This window comes from Eubalaena glacialis, chromosome 16, assembly GCF_028564815.1.
Source record: "Eubalaena glacialis isolate mEubGla1 chromosome 16, mEubGla1.1.hap2.+ XY, whole genome shotgun sequence".
In the NCBI taxonomy this organism is placed as follows: Eukaryota; Metazoa; Chordata; class Mammalia; order Artiodactyla; family Balaenidae; genus Eubalaena; species Eubalaena glacialis.
In genome coordinates this window covers 68,533,764-68,555,282 of record NC_083731.1, presented here as the reverse complement: position 1 = coordinate 68,555,282, position 21,519 = coordinate 68,533,764, and the positions used below count along the sequence as shown (strand labels likewise).

The 21,519-nt window shown below is 38.7% G+C and overlaps 1 protein-coding gene across 1 annotated transcript in view; it reads right to left on the bottom strand.

The window, feature by feature from the left end:
* GTF2F2 (general transcription factor IIF subunit 2) overlaps window positions 1-21,519 on the bottom strand; it is a 143,882-nt gene that overhangs the window by 111,828 nt on the left and 10,535 nt on the right. The window contains exons 2-4 of the mRNA XM_061170685.1: window positions 18,001-18,074; window positions 8,993-9,011; window positions 7,574-7,718 (exon numbers count right to left, since the gene is read on the bottom strand). Coding sequence (XP_061026668.1) covers window positions 7,574-7,718; window positions 8,993-9,011; window positions 18,001-18,074 — 238 coding nt within the window. The remainder of the gene's footprint in view (window positions 1-7,573; window positions 7,719-8,992; window positions 9,012-18,000; window positions 18,075-21,519) is intronic.

Genomic DNA, 21,519 nt, shown 5'->3' with positions numbered 1-21,519 from the left:
ATTATTCAACATAGTTTTGGAAGTGTTAGCCACAGCAATCAGAGACGAAAAAGAAATAAAAGGAATCCAAATCGGAAAAGAAGAAGTAAAGCTGTCACTGTTTGCAGATGACATGATACTATACATAGAGAATCCTAAAGATGCTACCAGAAAACTACTAGAGCTAATCAATGAATTTGGTAAAGTAGCAGGATACAAAATTAATGCACAGAAATCTCTTGCATTCCTGTATACTAATGATGAAAAATCTGAAAGTGAAATTAAGAAAACACTCCCGTTTACCATTGCAACAAAAAGAATAAAATACCTAGGAATAAACCTACCTAAGGAGACAAAAGACCTGTATGCAGAAAATTATAGGACACTGATGAAAGAAATTAAAGATGATACAAATAGATGGAGAGATATACCATGTTCTTGGATTGGAAGAATAAACATTGTGAAAATGACTCTGCTACCCAAAGCAATCTACAGATTCAATGCAATCCCTATCAAACTACCACTGGCATTTTTCACAGAACTAGAACAAAAAATTTCACAATTTGTATGGAAACACAAAAGACCCCGAATAGCCAAAGCAATCTTGAGAACGAAAAATGGAGCTGGAGGAATCAGGCTCCCTGACTTCAGACTATATTACAAAGCTACAGTAATCAAGACAGTTTGGTACTGGCACAAAAACAGAAATATAGATCAATGGAACAGGATAGAAAGCCCAGAGATAAGCCCACGCACATATGGTCACCTTATCTTTGATAAAGGAGGCAAGCATATACAGTGGAGAAAAGACAGCCTCTTCAATAAGTGGTGCTGGGAAAATTGGACAGGTACATGTAAAAGTATGAAATTAGAACACTCCCTAACACCATACACAAAAATAAACTCAAAATGGATTAAAGACCTAAGTGTAAGGCCAGACACTATCAAACTCTTAGAGGAAAACATAGGCAGAACACTGTATGACATAAGTCACAGCAAGATCCTTTTTGACCCAGGTCCTAGAGAAATGGAAATAAAAACACAAATAAACATATGGGACCTAATGAAACTTAAAAGCTTTTGCACAGCAAAGGAAACCATAAACAAGACAAAAAGACAACCCTCAGAATGGGAGAAAATATTTGCAAATAAAGCAACGGACAAAGGATTAATCTCCAAGATTTACAAGCAGCTCATGCAGCTCAATAACAAAAAAACAAACAACCCAATCCAAAAATGGGCAGAACACCTAAATAGACATTTCTCCAAAGAAGAGATACAGATTGCCAACAGACACATGAAAGAATGCTCAACATCATTAATCATTAGAGAAATGCAAATCAAAACTACAATGAGGTATCATCTCACACCGGACAGAATGGCCATCATCAAAAAATCTAGAAACAATAAATGCTGGAGAGGGTGTGGAGAAAAGGGAACACTCTTGCACTGTTGGTGGGAATGTAAATTGATACAGCCACTATGGAGAACAGTATGGAGGTTCCTTAAAAAACTAAAAATAGAACTACCATATGACCCAGCAATCCCACTACTGGGCATATACCCTGAGAAAACCATAATTCAGAAAGAGTCATGTACCAAAATATTCATTGCAGCTCTGTTTACAATAGCCAGGACATGGAAGCAACCTAGGTGTCCATCATCAGATGAATGGATAAAGAAGATGTGGCACATATATACAATGGAATATTACTCAGCCATAAAAAGAAATGAAATGGAGGTGTTTGTAATGAGGTGGATGGAGTTAGAGTCTGTCATACAGAGTGAAGTAAGTCAGAAAGAGAAAAACAAATACAGTATGCTAACACATATATATGGAATCTAAGGGAAAAAAAAAAAAAAAAAAGAGGTCATGAAGAACCTAGTGGCAAGATGGGAATAAAGACACAGACCTACTAGAGAATGGACTTGAGGATATGGGGAGGGGGAGGGGTGAGATGTGACAGGGTGAGAGAGTGTCATGGACATATATACACTACCAAATGTAAAATAGATAACTAGTGGGAAGCAGCCGCATAGCACAGGGAGATCAGCTCGGTGCTTTGTGACCACCTAGAGGGGTGGGATAGGGAGGGTGGGAGGGAGGGAGATACAAGAGGGAAGAGATATGGCAACATATGTATATGTGTAACTGATTCACTTTGTTGTAAAGCAGAAGCTAGCACACCATTGTAAAGCAATTATACTTCAATAAAGATGTTTAAAAAAAAAAAAAAAAATGTAAGTCAGAGTATATCACTACACTGCTCAAAACCCCCCAGTGGCTCCCCGTTTCACTCAGTAAAATCCAAAACCCTTATAATAGTTCACAAATCCCTTCATGATCTGCCACCGCCAACCCCCTTCCTCTCCAGCCTAATGGCCTCTTCCCCCTGCCCGTCGATTCTGCCCACACTGACCTCCTTGCTTCTCCTAGAACATTCCAGGCTTGCTCCCACCTTAGGGCAAATGTGTTCCCTCTGCCTTGAAAACTCCTAGCTGGATAACTAACTCCACAAGGCTACCCTTTGCCTCTTTCAAGATTTAGTTCAAATCCCACCTTCTCAATGAGCCCACATCTGACCACACTATTTAAAATTTCAAGCCCCACCCTCAACCTAGTACTCCTGATCCCACTTCCTGCTTTTTTCCCAGAGAACTTACCACCTTCTAGGCTGCAATATAATTTACTTATTATGTTTACTATTTGTTGCTGTCTCCTCTTACTAAAATGTAAGTACCATGAAAGCTGAGATTTTGCTCACTGAAGTATCGCAGGCCTAAGTAAGAGGGCTTGCAAAAACTAGGTACAAATACCAATTTTTTGAATTAACGAGCTGCTAAAAAGGGGTCAAAGATAATGAAAACTGGGGCTTCCCTGGTGGCTCAGTGGTTAAGAATCCGCCTGCCAATGCAGGGGACACAGGTTCGAGCCCTGGTCCGGGAAGATCCCACATGCTGCGGAGCAACTAAGCCCGTGCACCACAACGACTGAGCCTGCACTCTAGAGCCCGTGAGCCACAACTACTGAGCCCGCGTGCCACAAGTACTGAGCCTGCAAGCCACAATTAGTGAAGCCCGCGCGCCTAGAGCCCGTTCTCTACAACAAGAGAAGCCACCGCAATGAGAAGCCCGCGCACCGCAACAAAGAGTAGCCCCCGCTCGCCGTAACTAGAGAAAGCCCGCATGCAGCAACGAAGACCCAACGCAGCCAAAAATAAATAAATAAAATAATTAAAAAAAAAAAAGATAATGAAAACTTAGAGCAAAAAAGTCACCCTGTCTCTATCAGCTCTAAGCCTGCCCATTTCTTCCAATACTTTCTAACTCAGTAATGGTCTCACCATTCAACCAGATTCTCAAGTCAAAAAAGCTTGGAAACCATCCTAGACTTCTCACTCTTCCAGTCCCTGCCCAGTCAATTCATCACCAAAAGCTGTCAAATTTCCTCTAATATCTCTAGAACAGGAGGCCTCTTTTCCACTGCCACTGTACCAGTACAAAGATTTTCATCTCTAAACTAGACTATGAAATCCACAACCGAGCTTTTTTGCTTTGATCTAACCAGGACCATTGAACGGATTTTAGATGATGACAGAGTATGACAGGTAGCAGAAAGCTAAGTGAAGAATAGGATACTTGAAGGTGAGAGAAATAAATTTTATCTTCACTTTCTTCCCTCCTATTGATGTGCATTTATTCATATATTTGAGGGCCAGCTCAAATATTTTCTCCACTTTTGAAGCCTCTCCCAGTTCCTTCAGGCAAAGTACATATTCTTTTTTGTACATAACTCTAACAGAGCACTTTCTGTAGCAATTATTTTTTCACATATCAGTTGCCCAACGGGACAGGAGTCTAGTCTTATTCTAGCGTAGAGCCTAGCATCAAAAATATCTGTTGAACAACTTTTAGTCTAGAATTGGCAATTGTAAAATGAAAACATAAGTTTGAGCAAAGGTAGTGGTACAAAGGACAAAAGAAACAGAAGTTATCTGGTTACCAGAAAATAGTAGATAAAAATACTAAACTGAAGACCCAAGGAAAAAAAAAATAAAGGCCAAACACATGAGGCTTTTCCATGTAGATGAGGGTAGAGAGATAAGCTAATAGAGATCCCCATGGAAATTTAATAGAGAAAATAGATTATCTGGATTTCACAGAGAAATCTGGAGGTAGAAGAAGGGCTAGTCCAAATGGCCCTTAAAAATGAAACCCATTCTCTGAGATAGGAATGTGCAACTAGAAACAAATGAATTATGTTCATCAAATGCTCATAAAATGCAGATTGTTTTAATTAAGGAGAAAGCATTGTAAAAAATACCATCAGGCCCCTCTAACCCCATCACGCCAAAGACACTCAAATATGTAGAATTCAACCATTAGAAAAACTGGCTCAAAAGAGGTCTCTCAAAAACCAACAAAAGTATGTTAACTGAGAAAATAAAGCTATTAAAATTAAACTCAACACACTGAACTTAAGTGAAGGTCTAATCTTTTCTCATAAAATTCTGTTTTATAGACCTGGGCACTAGTAAAAAGAAATAAAGAGCCCAGAAAAGCAATTTTTTTAATAAAAAGGTACAGTTCTATGCTTGAGAGAAAAATGGAAAAATATTCAGGATAATGTCCGCCTCCATGTATATTTCAATGTAAAATAAATGGCTTGCTCATTGTTAAATGACTCAGTTACTTACACTTTGGCAGGTTCATAACAAACCAAGCTAATACTAGAGTGGTGGCTCTTTAGCTTTTTTGGGTCCCAGATCCCTCTGAGACCCCAATGAAAGCTAGGGTCCTGTCCTGCAGAAAAACATGCAGATATACACACTTAGCTAGCATTTTAAACATGTCACAGCAGTCACAGAGCTCCTGTTGTCTATTTATGACTTCCTAGAGAGCCAAGGAACCTAGTTGTAGAACTGATACCTTAATGAGTAGAAATAGCAAATGACGCAAGGCTCAGAAAAGGAAATGAACTGTTAACAATTCTAGAGCTTTTTTCTTGGTCCTCCAGGCAATCAAAAACACTGAACATAAAAATCTCTTCTGGTTGAATTTTATCAAGTGATATACACCCAGATATAGGTAAAATGCATGCACACACCTTAAAATATACTTGAAACCTAGAGAGTTTAAAAGTAAAATCTAATATTAATAATAGTAATAACAGCTAATAGTTACTGAGCATGTACTATGTACCAAGTATTATTCAAAGTGTTTTAAACATATTCATATTTATACACTAATGTAAATAACTATTATCTGTATTTCATAAATAAGGAAATTAAGGCACAAAAAGGTGCAAAGAGAGTTAAGGAACAATGACATGAAACAGAAATGACTGAGATTAGGCAGCAAAGACCTCCCTTATAGTGTGCACCATCTAACAGCAACTTAGACCTGCACTTGTATTACAGTTCTACAAAGCAAGAACATATTGTACAAACTCCAGAAGAAGGATGACAATCTTGATCTTTTTCCATATTCCTGGCAAGATAATCCTTATAATACCATGTTCACTTTGGAGTACACTGTAACCAGAAATGTGAATACAAAATGTTCAAAAAGATCACAATGCTAACTAAAGGATTTACGAGATTAAAAATGAAAGATTAATTTTGAGGATAACAAACCTTAGCTCTCTAAACCACTGTCTTCTGTGTAAGTACCAGCAATGAATCATGCTTTGGAAAAATTAGCAACTTGGTAAGAGGTAAAAAATCTGAAATAGGGTACCTTTTTCTACCAAGGCAGTTCAAGTTTCCCTAGCTCAAACTTTTTTCCAGACTGCTTCCTTTTTATCATCTTGGTGCCAACACCTCTTCCACTCCAGGGACAACCACAAAAGTAGAGAAAACCTCACAGGTTCAATAGGTCTTATTAAATCCCATCAGTTGCAAGACTAATTCAGATTCCTTGGATGTGCCTATCCTATGCCCTGCACAATGTAGCATACAATAAATATTTGTTGAATGGTTGAATCTTCTCCAGGAGAAAATGCATACGTTTAACATTTTCTACTTCCCATAATACTACACTACAAATTATTATGGCAACAGAATAATGAAATAAAACAAATCTTTTACCTTACCATTTTTAAAATTTTACATCCCAGGGGGAAAAAAAAGACTAATTTTTTTGACATCAATTTATGCAGCTATTGGCAATCCAAGACACCACAAAAAATTTATCTGAGTACAGGTGACGCCTGAACAACATGGGTTTGAACTGCACAGGTCTACTTACATGTGGATTTTTCTCAATGGTAAATACTACAGTACTACACAATCTACAGTTGTTAAATTTGAGCACACAGAACCACAGATATGGAGGAACCTTGGATACAGACAGCCCACTGTAAATTACGTGCGCATTTTCAACTCTGTGAGGGTTGGTGCCCTTAACCTTCCCATTTTTCAAGGATCAACTGTATACTCTATTTAAACAATAATGTTCTTAACATATTATAATTTCTTACAGCTTTCTTTTTTTTTTAACATCTTATCAGAGTATAATTGCTTTACAATGGTGTGTTAGTTTCTGCTTTATAACAAAGTGAATCAGCTATACATATACATATATCCCCATATCTCCTCCCTCTTGCGTCTCCCTCCCACCCTCCTTATCCCACCCCTCTAGGTGGTCACAAAGCACCAAGCTGATCTCCCTGTGCTATGCGGCTGCTTCCCACTAGCTATCTATTTTACATTTGGTAGTACATATAAGTCCATGCCACTCTCTCACTTCGTTCCAGCTTACCCTTCCCCCTCCCCGTGTCCTCAATCTCACAGCTTTCTTTGTAATATTTAATGAAAATACAACAAAACCATGGATGTTTTTCTTTTATACAACCAATAAACTTTCTGAATCAGGTAAGGGAAATTAGTTCTGTTAAAGTGAGGTGGCCTGCTGCTTTACTAGTAATATTCTAAATTCAGTGAAGGTTAAAAACCAAGAAACAATGAAAATAAACATATACTCTTACATATGCCACAAAAAAAGTTCCCTTTATATTTAATTCACAAACTGAAACACCTGCTCTGATTTACTGAACTGTTAAAACATCTGAGAGCAAACACACAAAATTAAAAACTATACACAGTTTCTTAGAAGTTGATACCAATTAAAAGAAATTAATCCCTATGCATTAAAAAGTATAGAAAGCATACAAGAGCCAAAATATTCCCTTTATTTTGACTAATATTCCCTAATATTAAGCAGTATTTTTTAAAACACAACTTATAGTTACTGAATATTAATTTACCAAAACAGGCAAGGCTGACCTTATCTTGGCAAAACTCATAATACTGTTTCCTCAACATCCTAGAAGACAGCTTGATGAACCACACTCTTCCATCTGCTTTGTTCTATTTCTTCATGCCCCAAATGGAAATTAAACCCTTCCAGTAACAGCCAAAATTTCACCAATCACAGGAAAGTACTTAGAGCAGAGAAGTAGTATGATATGAATAAGAGGTAGAAAGAACAATAGGTGGAACAGCCCTGGTAATGACCTTAGAGTATGTGCTGAGAGAGAAAATCTACAGAACATGTACAGGAATTGCATTTAAATAATTCTATTCCCACTTACCTGATGAGCTCTCAGTAAACACCGTTAATGTCTGTCCTCCAACACTTTGCAAGACAAATGGATGTTCTCTAGGAGCACTGACTGAAGCTGGTTTTCCGCCAATATCATGAATATTTGCAAGATCCTCATTCAAAGTAAATGACACCTAGTAGATACATTAACCAGAGCTTATTACAATAGACTTTTGTATTCAAAGTATCTGTACAGAAATTCTGACTATAAATCAAATACGTTTTTTAATGTGAATCTTTTCCAGTCATTTTATTAAGCATTTTTAAAAAACTTTATCAAAAAATCTTTAATAATTAGTCATAATAAGAGAATCTATCCCCATTTGTCAGAATAATGGGGCTAATCTACCATTATATAGACAGCTTTCAAATGTTTTCTCTGGCCTATGGCTGAAAAACTTCTATTTATAAAATAGAAATAAATTTTTTTTCCTAAACTGTCTGAGGTCAAGGAAGAAACCATGTCTTGTTATATTTATACCCCTAAATAAATTAGATACGTATTAGGTGGATGGATGGATGGATAGATTGACAGATAGATACATAGAGAGACAGACAGACAGATCTATGCATCCATTCATCCATTCACCCATCCTTCTAGATCTAGCCATCCATTCATCCATTCATCCATCCATCTCCTAGCAAAATGCCTGGCACACAGAAGGAAAACAGTATTTGCTGAATGACTGAATATTTTAAAAGTATTAAGAAAGCGACTGTACTTGAAGCAGGGGGAAGTGAGCTATTTACTCAGGAAGCTTAAACACTCCCATAAGCAGAGGATGTCTTTCTTTTTAGATCCAGTAACTGTCTGAGTACACGGTGCTGTTTTATTTTTGAATATTTCAACAAATACAACTAAATATTCACAAGGATAACTCAATATTGAGGTTTAGAATAAGAAGACACAGTAGGTGTTCTTTCAAAATGATTTTTACCTTATCTCCCCAAATTTTACATCAAAGGGATTTATAAACTTAAAATACTGATCTCTTAACCATGTAGAAAGATTATGAAGTATTATTTAAATATCTCTCTACTATGCGACAGGTACCGCAAATTATGTCCTGGACTTAATGGGTCAAAATCTAAAGCCTTCAAAAATCCAAATCAAATGCATTTGCCACACTGAAATAATGTTTAATGTATTACTGAAACAATACTAATTTTCATAGTACCAAGAGAAGGGATATTTAGGTCAAAGTAGAAAAATGCTAAGCATGAACAACTAGAAAGGAGCCTATTCATTCACACAAGAGTGGCATTTTATACTAGTATGTGTTCCTGACCAGCCACCAGTTTGATGTGGAGTTTTCCAGAATGTAAACACTACCCTCTCTTTACTATTACTAATGCATAGTAAAATAATCTAATGTTTTAAATAAAATTTCCATAGAAATAATCTTACCTCAGTCCTTCCTTGATTTCTGAAAGAGAGGAAAGAAAAAAATTTCAATTATTTAATTTCATATTTTTTTCAAATGTAAGCTAAGAACTAAAAGAAATAATGCTACTTCATATTTACATAAAAATATTACATTTACAGAGATTAACTAATATTTATCCTTGGCCCTCCTAAACTATTCTATTTGTAATCCTATAGGAAAAACAAATACACATTAATCCCACGTGAGTATTTTAGATATTATGAGTTTGTGTCTCTTAACACTATTACAACCTGACCTAATAATATTTTATCCAAATAATGATCTTATTACAATTCTTATTTTAATTTCTGAGTATTTTAATTTATTATTTATTTATTATTTTTGGCTGCGTTGGGTCTTTGTTGCTGCACGCAGGCTTTCTCTAGTTGCGGTGAACCGGGGGGGCTACTCTTTGTTGCAGTGTGCGGGCTTCTCATTGTGGTGGCTTCTCTTGTTGCGGAGCACGGTTCTAGGCGCACAGGCTTCAGTAGTTGTGGCACACGAGCTCAGTAGTTGTGGCTCGTGGGCTCTAAAGCGCAGGCTCAGTAGTTGTGGCACAGGGGCTTAGCTGCTCCACGGCATGTGGGATCTTCCCGGACCAGGGCTCGAACCCGTGTCCCCTGCATTCGCAGGCGGATTCTTAACCACTGCGCCACCAGGGCAGCCCTCTGAGTATTTTTAGCATTCAGCAGCATGTGAATGGCATATTTAATACCAGATATATAGAACTTCAACAAATTTTACTATTTATTTTATCTAGCTGAAGAAGTTTCACTTACCTAACAAAACCTTAAAGATCAAAAATTATTTTAAACTTACAAGCAATTTTCTCTGCTATAAAAATAATATATGCCCATGTAGAAATAATTTTATTACAGACAAGCCAAAAGTTTTAAATTAGCCAAGATTCTACTGTTAACATCTTCTACTGTTATCTACAGTAAATATCCTTCCATACGATTTTTTATTTATTTGAATTACGTTTTTTAATTTTTCTTTTTCTTTTTTTTACAAATATGGGATCAATGTACACCCTAATAATAGCCTAATTAAAAAAAAACAAAACAAAACATGTATTAAATACCTGCAAACTACTGAGTGGAAGGCCCCTATCCCCAGCCAGCAGAAGATATAAAAGCTAAATCCATAACTATAAAGTGAGATAAATTTTAATTTTAATTAAGAGAGCCACAATGTGCTAGGATTAGGTAGAAGGACACCGTTTCTTCCATTTTAAGAGTTAAGGATTGGCTCAACAAGAGGCAGCTTTTGAGCTATAGTATCAAAAGTAAATAGCTAAGTGGGACTTTCTTGGCGGTCGAGTGGTTAAGACTCTGCACTTCCACTGCAGGGGGCGCAGGTTTGATCCCAGGTCGGGGGAATTAAGATCTTGCATGCTGCGTGAGAGGGCCAAAAAAAAGAAAAGTAAATTGCTAAGCAAAGCCAGGAAAATGTGATCAGATTTGGCTGGGAGGGAAAGTACAAAATAAAGAATAGTAGGAGATGAAATGTAAAGGAGAAATGGGGCCAGACCATATAAGATCTTGAATATCACAGCACAGAGCATGGACTTCACTCTTTAGGCAATGGAGAGCTACAAGCATTGTTTGAACAAAAGTATACCAAGTACAAAGACATGTTCCAAGAAACTGACATCAGAAAGTATACATAGAATGGACATGAAGACCAGTTAGAAAACTACTATTTCTCCATAACACCTGGCTGAGTTCCAACCTGTCTTCCTTCAGTGGTTCAGTCATTCACTGTCTGTGACAAGTGCATGGTATAGTATGAGTATAGGTCTTTATCCTCAAGAAGGTCCCAGTTTAATGAAACAAAGACAGCTCCAATCCATGAACAACTACAAACAGGACAGTAACTTCAAGACAGAGGTACAACAAACTGTCATGGAAATGCAGATAGGAAAGCTAGGAAAAGATGAACTGAGTGGGGGATGAGATCGACAACAAGCGGCCATTCCAGGCTAAGAGAAGAATCCAACTAAACACCAGAAATGAGAAAGTATCCAGCATATTCTTTCTGACATCAGTGAACGGGAGGCTGGAGTCAAGTGGTAAAGAGCCTTTTAGGCCAGACTAAGGATTCCAGATTCTTACAGAGATTTGTTTACTGTAGGAATTCCCAGTCTTTCATACATTAAAATACAATGCCAATCTTCTTTTTGTTGGGGAAGTACCTAGAACAGAGGTGAAAAAATTTAAGATTTCACATAAAAATAATGAATTTCCAGCTTCTCTTACAAGACCGGAAGATCTGGTAACAATGTGCTCCCAATTCAGCATGACAACAATCCCCTCAACATGCAGAGACAGTCAGGCACTGAATTCACTACAGTCCCTTCCCTATCTCTCCAGAACTTTCCTTCTAGAGGAATTTAATTTAGCTACCCTAAGACAGAGGCACTGTAGGCAAAGCAAAGGTAACGACACAGAAGGCACTGACGTAATGTTTACTGAATTGAACTGAGGCTAATGCAGAAACGCATATAAAAAGTAATGAAGGCCTGAAGCAGACAGCTGTAGAATGCAAGCAGTGCATGGCAAAACTGATAGAAGAGGAAATGACTGAAAGTGGGCAGCAAAGGAAAAAGGATGGGTTAAAGATCATGCTGCCATTTCCCGTCAGTGACTAGAAATCACCCAGATGCAATTAGGGAACACAGGAGGGGAGGTCAACTTCATTTTCATAGACAGCTGACCCTTGAACAATGCAGAGGTTAGGGTGGACGACACCCTCTATGTTCATGGTTCCACGTCCATGGATTCAACTAACAGCACATCGTGGGGTACTGTAGCATATACTGACTGAAAAAAACCCATGTAATCAGTGGACCTGTGCAGTTCAAACTCTTATTGTCCAAGGGACAACTGTGTATATTATAATAGCATCTTAGTTGGAATGATAAGAGATTGATCAACTCTGGATGAGTTAATTTTCTAGAATAAATATTAACCCTTGAACACTTAAAATTTATTTTAAAAGGATTATGTATTGCTTTGTCTTGGTGTATGAATGTATGACGTATACATGAACTTTCGTCATTCTACATTACAACTAAAATATACCCTTTCCATGATGATCTGTGGTCAAAGTTATAAACATCCACTATTGTAAAACACAGTAATATCTTCAGAAATGGATGAAGTAAACACCTGGCCCACCCTTTCACTGAAAGTCTCATAATGTTTCTCGTTACTCTGAGTCTGTTTCTCAGTACTCCACAGATACTTCTTTAGACTCCAGCCTCATTCCTCTTGTCTTTTTAAAAAAAATTAATGTCTTTCCTTTTTCTTACACTTTTAAAATACATCTTAGATTTGACACCAACAGGGCCAGACTTTTCACTAATCATTGATAACCAATAAATCACCTACTTCTTCAGGATAAGAAAACCAACCAAATAATAATAATAATAACCCTGTGCTCCACAGGATTTTTTGTGGTTTTTGTTTTGTTTCATTTTGAATTCCTATTCATATGTCCCCTTCTTGAACAGTACAGCTCAAAAACCATTAGGGGAGGCCAAGCAAGGTGGGCATCTGCAGAGTGGGTTGAGCAGGGTAGTCATAGCCCAAGTGGAAAGGAAGTGCCTCGGGTGGAGAGGGCAGGCCGGGGCAAGGTACCAGAGCCCAGTGGGGTAAAGGAGGGCACCCCATAACGGAACGGCTCAACAAGAAATGGGTCAGAGCCTAGTGGGGCAAGAGCATCCACATGGAAGGACAGCCTGAAACAGGCTGTTGGAGCCCTAGCGGGGTAAGGAGGCATGCCTTTGAGGAGAGGGCAGCCTCAGAACAGGCGGTGGAAGCCTAGAAGGGCTGAGGAGAGCATCCCTGTAGAGGGCAGCAAATGTTAACAACAGTCTAACAAGGGTTGCTATAGCCCAAGGAGGGTGAGGAGGGCAATCACCTACGCGGGGAGAAGTGGGGGACTCTGAACAAGTAAGAACAGAGGCCTGAACAAATACGTGAATATATTAAGAATAACAGGAACCAGGTTTCTCACTTTCAGAAAAGAGGTACAAATATGAAAAGGGAGGAAACTAGAACACACCCTGTAGTGCTGAACTGGAACTGGGTATTGGTATAAATTCATGACTTTTAATACATGTAAATGTAAAAATAAATGTAGACCCAGAGGTATGTGTGTGTACATATACAACCTAGCTCTGCCCACTTAAGAGGGTCTGGGAGCAGCCATGAGCACCTGTGGTATCCAGAGTTTAGTTTCCAAATCCCATTTTCCTCTAGAGGAAACCAGGGCTCCTTGGAGAAATGACTGAGTCCAGGGCTCAGACAGAAATGTACAAGATGAGTCTAAAACATCTTTCCTTAACGAAAAGTAAGTGCTCAAAGAATGATGAAGACATGCCCAAAGTCTATGGAACTTACACTACTAAACTGTACACTTAAAAATGGTTAAGGCGGTAAATTTTATACGTATTCTTTACCACAATAAAGAAAACAAAGATCATGGGTGCCAGCTAGAAGGAGCTTCCATTGGCTAAACTTTGGACAATTTGAACATCAGAATAAATGATGATAAATTGAGTCTCTCAGTCTCTTTCCGTAAGGGCAGCACCAAGAACTGAACATAATGCTTGCACTGCGAGCCAACCGGCAGAGGAAACAGTGGGATTATTATTCTACTTTGTTTTGAGCAGCAATGTGTATCTGTGCTTATGTGTGTGTATTATATTATATTATATATGTGTGTATATATATATGTGCATTGATATACATATATGTTTTGCCAGACTGCCCTTCAGAAAGTTTGTACTGATTTAAACTCCTATCAACAGTATAACACTGTTCTAAACTTAGTCAATTTTTATAACAAAAAATTATCTCATTGATTTTTTTTATTTGCATATTTTCTATTATTAGTGGGCCCCGATATGACCTTGGAAGTGAAGTGTGTTTAGAAATAAAACTAGAAATTAAACGTCTCTGAAAGAAGCTCTATTAGTACAAACTGTATGACTGTCAGTAAAATATGACATATATCAAACATTTTGAAAACTGAAGTTTTCTGAGGCAGGATGGTAATGTAGAAAGGCTGGTTTTAAAATTAAACAAACTAAAGCAAAACTATAAACCAATTAAAATGCAGTACACATCAGATGTCCAAAGGTATAAGAATAGTCCAAGTACAGTGATTTAGGGACATGGCATGAATTGCTTGACGAAAATGGCCCAAATGTTACCAACTGTTAAAAGAAGCTGTTACTCTCATCTTATTCTGGGCTCTCCTTTTTTCAGGTATAAAAAGAACCAAATTTGGGAAGAGCTGCATTCCCAGCGGCATGTGTTCCCCCTCCCCTCTGCCTCTCTCGATTCCTTTACTCCACAGCGCCCGTCTCTGCTGGAATCAGCGTCCACACCATGTACTTCTTCCTAGCTTCTGGCCTACTGCACACCAAGCTGGTGCTGCTGCTGAACTCTGGGAGAGCTGACGGGGAGGGGAGGTGCCAGACATGATGCAGGGTCTACTGCCTGTACTTTGTGGTATGTGGGGCATGACAGCAGGTGAACACTTACGGAGTATCTTACATGCACTGAACCTATGAGGTATTAATACCATCTCCTTTTCACAGATGAGGAAAGAGAGAGGGTAATAAGCAACTTCCCCAAAGTCACATAGCTGGTAAATGACAAGGCCCGGATAAAGCCCAGAGATGACTGACTCCTGAGTCCATACTCATTATCAGTATACCACACTGCCTTTTTAAAACCTTAGCTATTTTTCATTTTTTTACCCAAATATACGTTTTTTCAACCACACAGATAACCCACCAAATGGTTAATCTGCCTCTAAGGATCAATAGTTGATCATACATCTTCTAGTCTTTAAAAATATTTGAAGACAGTTTCACTGGTTTGCCCTAAGTCTTCTCTTAAACAGCCATCGTACCTTCAAACGTTCCTCACAGGAAACTGATTTCAGTTTTCTCACTGTCCTAGTCTCACTCCACTGAATGAACTTATTTGTCCATGTCTCCAAGTGCAGCACTAAAACCTGAACACAATGTCTGCTCTGGAAGCTCACTGGCAAAGAAGAGGGGGGTTATCATCCCACTTCATTCTGAACAACAATCATCTATTAATGGAGCCTTCTGTTTATAGCCACAAAACCTTGATGAGTCATATTTAGCTGAAATTAAAGTATTGATAACCTAGTCACAGGCACTGCTAAGCCATTCCTCGCTCATCCTACACTTGTTTAATAGTGAATCTAGTAATCAGCAAGAAGAATGAAAACTAAGTAAATTAGAAACATAAATAAGATAGCCAGTAGACCTACTCCAGAACAAGCTGTTTTCAAGCATTTCCATAGCAATCTTAGGATAACAACTACTAAAAATCTGTTCCCATCATTAAAAGCATCTAGCTCTTCTACACGGCAAGATTGTATTTCATGTTAGGTAGAAAATCTGCTAGATTTTTAATTTACATATAAAATACACATACACACATCTGTTAATATTAAGGGCAAACATACAGTTTATTGCCAAAACCAGGACACTCTGGAGAGTGAAAGAGGGGACACTATTAATAATTACACAGGAAAAATATGTAAACCGGCGCTGTAAAACATGTAAACTGGTCATGACCTGGGGATACGGCCTCCCTATGCATATTAGATGTAACTATGTAAAACATCTGCTTTAAACTAAGGACAAGCTTGAAATTTTCTTCCAAACAAAGGGTGATCAAGAAAAATCACAGCACACCCATTACTGTTTATTTAGCATGTTATCTTTAATATTTATCTTAGGGATGAAAGCAGTACTTAGGGCTTACATAGGTTTCCCTAGAGCTTGGCTCCTTTTACTCTGTTTCCCATACCAGCTCCCTCCTCCCCACACCAAAAGATTTTACATTCCTCAACTAGGTATTTTCTTTACACAGAGGTTTTCAGGAATGCAATATTCATGGTAGGGAAAGGTAGCGAATCTAAACTCAGAAGATTAAGTATCTGTCCAAAGTCTCACTGATAGTAAGTGACGGAGCTGGCAATGGAACCTGTTGGAGTTTTCTCACCACGCAAAGGACTGAATTTAAGCCCAGTTCTGCTATTAAATGTGTAGCTGTTTCTTAAGAAAAGAAGATATTACTTGTCTCTACCTAACATTAGAACTTTGGATATAAAAGCATGCCCATTTCCAATAAATATCTTGTGAAAACAAAAGGAAGAATTAAAAGATTTGTCTGAAACAAATGCAAGTAAGATAAAGAACAAAAATATTGATATTTAGGGCATAAACCATGAAAGTATCAAAGTTCCTTACTTTAAAGACATGACATCATCCAAGAACACAGGACTGCTCCTCCAAAGAACGAAACCCAGAGGGTGTCCAAATAACATTTAGAAATTGAGAAGATGAGAAGGAGCCAGCAGGAGAGTGATGTCTCAGAAGTGAGGTGAAAAAAAAGGGTTTGAGGGTAGAAGTGATCAACTATGTCAAATTCTGTTGAAGGTCAATTGAGAAGAGCTGCTAGTTGACTCTTAGATTTAACAATGTGGATGTGGTAGGGGCTTCCCTGGTGGCACAGGGGTTAAGAATCTGCCTGCCAATGCAGGGGACGTGGGTTTGAGCCCTGGTCCAGGAAGATCCCACATGCTGCAGAGCAACTAAGCCTGTGTGCCACAACTACTGAGCCTGCGCTCTAGAGTCCAAGTGCCACAACTACTGAGCCCACGTTCCACAACTACTGAAGCCCGCGCGCCTAGAGCCCGTGCTCCGCAACAAGAGAAGCCACTGCAATGAGAAGCCTGCGCACCACAGCGAAGAGTAGCCCCCGCTCTCTGCAACTAGAGAAAGCCCGCGCACAGCAACGAAGACCCAATGCAGCCAAAAATAAAATAAATAAATTTTTTTAAAAACTTAAAAAAAAAAAAAGAATGTGGATGTGGTAGATTGTAAAAAAAAAAAAAAAAAAAAAATTTAGGACTACAAATTATTTGCCTCAAATCCCATCAAGAGGTAGAGTCTACTGCAAGTTACATTTACATTTGGCAAACATGATGCAAGCACAAGCTTGCAAAGCGCTTGTGCAGTGGGGCTTCCCTCTCTCTTACTACTAGGAACTCTTTCACCACCATGGGAAGGAGCATGCTGGAGATGAAAAACACGTGGCAACTGCCCCAGCTGACAGCAAGCCAACCACCAGACACATAAATGAGGCCATTCTAGCCAGGAAGACCAGCCAGGTCAGCCTCAACCAGAACTGTCTAGAACGGCCCCGAATTATAAGCTAATAAAATGGTTTTGTTCTAAGCCACTAAACTTTGCGGTGGTTTGTTATGAAACAAAAACTCAGTGATAAAGAGGTGGATATTGGTGGTAGACAAGAGCCATTTGAATGGAGTAGTGGGCATGGAAATCTGATTAGAGCTGGATTAAGAATGAATGGACAGTAAGAGGGGAACGCTAGGCCTATGGCTGACACCAGCTGAGCTATGGAGGCTTCCTTTTCAAACAAGGTTATTTTCTCAACCAGGAAACAATACTCTTACATTGTTTACTAGGTGTTCCCTACCCTCTTCCAAAGCCTCTATAAATAGGTATGGTGGCACAATGGCAAAATCCTTCTCCTGAAGCCCTTAACTTGGTGCATCCAGTTATGCCCAACTCAAGCATACCTCCTCAAAGATGCAGAGCAGATAGATGGATGAGGGAACTACATACTCTGCTACTTCACTGCCAATAGGCTTTACCAATAAATTTTACTTGATATTTACACCTTTCATTACAGGAATATGTGTGTGTGTGTGTGTGTACACATGTATACACACGAATCCTTACAGGGCACCTAATCATCTCTTGACAAGCCTTGGCATGCTCATTACTTCTTATTTTTCAGGTAAATTCTCTGTTTGAATAATAACTCTAATTACCTTTAAAAGCACTTGTAAAAAAAAATTCAAAAAAGTTTTGTAAAATGTCAAAAATTCATAAATAACTTACTTGGCAATCCGCAGTTTCCCAACTTCACCTCTTCCAGGGGCTTTAGCCCATTGCTGTGACAAATATTTAGGAACCTAAAACAAAATAAGACACTATTAGACTATGTTTTAGATGCTAACAAACCTTTTTAAACATAAAGTGATATACGGCTTCTACATATACTTTCTGTCTGTAATAACTGCTAATTAAGCAGCAAGCTCTCATTATATGTTTTGCACTGAAGAGGTACTAAGATATGTAAGAAATGATTTTAGCTCTCAAAGTATTTAAAGTCAGCTGAGTTGATGACACAAAACTAAAACTGGTCATATAATTTAACAATAATGAAGTGCTAACTTATGTTCCCAGATAAGTCCAATAAAAGTTCAGAGATGAGAAAGGCTACCAGAAGAGGCTTCTTGGAGGAGCATAACACTCTGACATGATATTATTTAGAGACACTACTGAGCTTAAGATGATTCAAAAGTCATATTTTATTATGTATAAGATTATAACTCTGACAAATATGATGAAGGATCTGCTGAAATAAAAGGAATTATTCAATATAACAGCTAGCAGTTATATAATAGTACTTTCCTGACAGTTATATGCACTTTTCATACATTTATACCTCACATCTCTATGAGGTAGGTACTGTTAATTATCCCCATTTTACAGGGAACTTTTTAAAAAAATTTATTTATTTTATTTTTGGCTGCGTTGTGTCTTCATTGCTGCATGTGGGCTTTCTCTAGTTGCGGTGAGCGGGGGCTACTCTTCTTTGCAGTGCACGGGCTTCTCATTGCGGTGGCTTCTCTTGTTGAGGAGCACGAGCTCTAGGCGTGCTGGCTTCAGTAGTTGTGGCACACGGGCTCAGTAGTTGTGGCTCGTGAGCTCTAGAGCACAGGCTCATTCGTTGTGGCGCACAGGCTTAGTTGCTCCACGGCATGTGGAATCTTCCCGGACCAGGGCTCGAACCCATGTCCCCTGCATTGGCAGGCGGATTCCTAACCACTGCACCACCAGGGAATATCCCCATTTTCCAGATTATGAATTTGGAGCACCCAGGGATTATAAAGTTTAGCCAAGGGTATATAATTAGCAAATGAGGAGCCAGGATTCAAATCCAGGCAGTGTGGTTCCAGCATCTATGTTCTTAACTGTGCTGCGTCTGAAATTAGATATATGTAATCAGAAGGGTTTTAATTCTCAAAAAGATTAAGGGAATATATGCTGAATGCCTACTATGGACCTTATCTCATTTCTTCTAACAAGTAGTTTGAACTCGGGAATCAGTACATACTTTTAAGGTATGCTTCATACTTTATATGTACATATAAAGTATGAAGCATAATGCCTCACACAAACAAGTACTCAGTGAGTGTCAGGTGTCATTATTATTTCCCACAGTAATCCTGGAATGATAACATGAACTTGAATGTGTAACTGAGTCAGAGAGACCTTCCAAGGCTGGAAAGGAAAAAAAAATTCTATCTAGCAAAATTTCTTTTGCAAAAAGAACCACTTGACCATCAGTCAAACAAGTAGCAGTGCTCTGGATATAGTAAAAGTTCAAGAATAAAAGAAGATCCTAATGGTATTTGTTCATTCTTTACACTGAAATATATTGAACAACTACCGTGTCAGACAATATGCTAGAAAAGATGAAGGGGAAGGGAGCCAACAGTGTCAGATACAGTGCTACACATTTTACACCCACTATCCCATTTAATCCTCCCAATCACCCTGCAAAATTGCTACCGCTCTCCTCATTCTACAGATAAGAAAACCGAGGCTCAGAGGGTTGAAATAACATGGTTAGCTAGTAACAGACACAAGAGGACTCCAGATTGGTCAGATGCTCTCTTTGTTATACAACTAAATAAGAGTATGTAAAGGATCCTAAAGGAAAAGGGGTTTTGAAGATTCCACATCTTAAAGTTTCAACTACACTGCACTCCACTTATCCATGCATACTTAGAGGATTTGGCAAACTCCTTCTGATAACTGTATCTACCTACTAGGTCTCCTTTGATTACAAATGAGAAGAAAACCCACTTAGGCATACAGAGGATTTACTGGCAAAAGTAACTAAAGATTCCAGAGGTAGTTTTAAAGTGGCTTGATTAAGGGCTCAAATGATGTAACCAGGACTCTTTCACCATCTCTCATCTCTTCTCACCACACTGACTCACTTCTTTGCCAGCCTTCCCCCTTGTGTAGCAAGATGGCTGAAGCCGCTCCTGAAGAGCAAGAGTTCTCCTTCCCCAAATCCCCAGCAAAACTGTAATTGTCTCTCGTGGCTCTGACTAGGTCATGTGTCCTTCCTTGGGCCTATTATTGAACCCACAGATGAGATCCTTGCACTGTCAGCCTGAGTCAATGACACCTCTGGTGAGGGACAGTCAACACCATTAGAATCACACAGACTGAAAAGAGGGAGCGCTAAGTAAGTGCTGTTATAGCACTTACTGTAAACGCAGGGTGCTGTTAAGAGTGTCAGAGCAAGAGGATACTGGCTAGTCAAAGAAGCAAATGTCAACATTACCTGTCAGAACTAAATACAAGATCTGAAACTGATCTGGACAAATACTGTTACAACATCAAATAAAACCCTGAATCCTTGAACTATGTAAATTATTACCTCATGGCCTCAATCTTGAAATACTGCCTAACAAGTGAGCCTTTGCTTCTTGCTTGTCTTTGATTTTTAGCCCCAGGGAACCTTCTTGTCAATTACTCTAACACAAAGAGAAAACTATGTTCTACAGATAGCAGCCTACTCTACCAAGCAATCACAAGCTGTATTCCCTAACAAAGTCTTCAGGGGAAAGATGGTGGCTTTTCTTCCTCATATTCCAAGTTACTGATTCAAATGAGCCCTACATTTAGATACTGTAAGACTTTCTCGTTATCAGTAACAGTACCCCTTTCCGCAAACTGTATTTCAAGGAACCATTCTGACCACCACCTCCTAACTTCCTGGCCCTTTCCTCAGTACTTCGACTCCAACAATTCTTCCATCCCTCAAATCACAGACTCTACATCTGTACACTGTCCCTGTCTGCTTACGTCCTCATGCCTCTCTTCAACAGAGCTACATTTCACAACCCATCATTATAACCATTCTCTTGCCCCTAACTCCCTCCATCATACTGGCCTGGCAGAACCTAATGCTGATTAAAGCCAAGCTATACTACTACTTAATTAATTGATTTATCTATTTATTGTTCTATTTGATCGTGCTATTCTTCCTCCACACTTGCACCTGAGCAGCTGAAGAAAAACAATCATGCTAAACGGTCTCCCTTGAAATACACGGCTACTAACATCAAGTAAGCCCTTCAAGATGCCAGGCAATTTAACGCCCTCTCCCTGGTCAATTCTCACCTGCAGTGGGAAAGCCACTGCAGACAGGTCACATGTTCTCTTCACTCCTCAAATATGTAACACTTCTTCCTTCCTCTTCCACTGAGGAAAGACGAACAATCAAAAGGATACTTCCAAATCTACCACTTAGGACTTCCCTGGCAGTCCAGT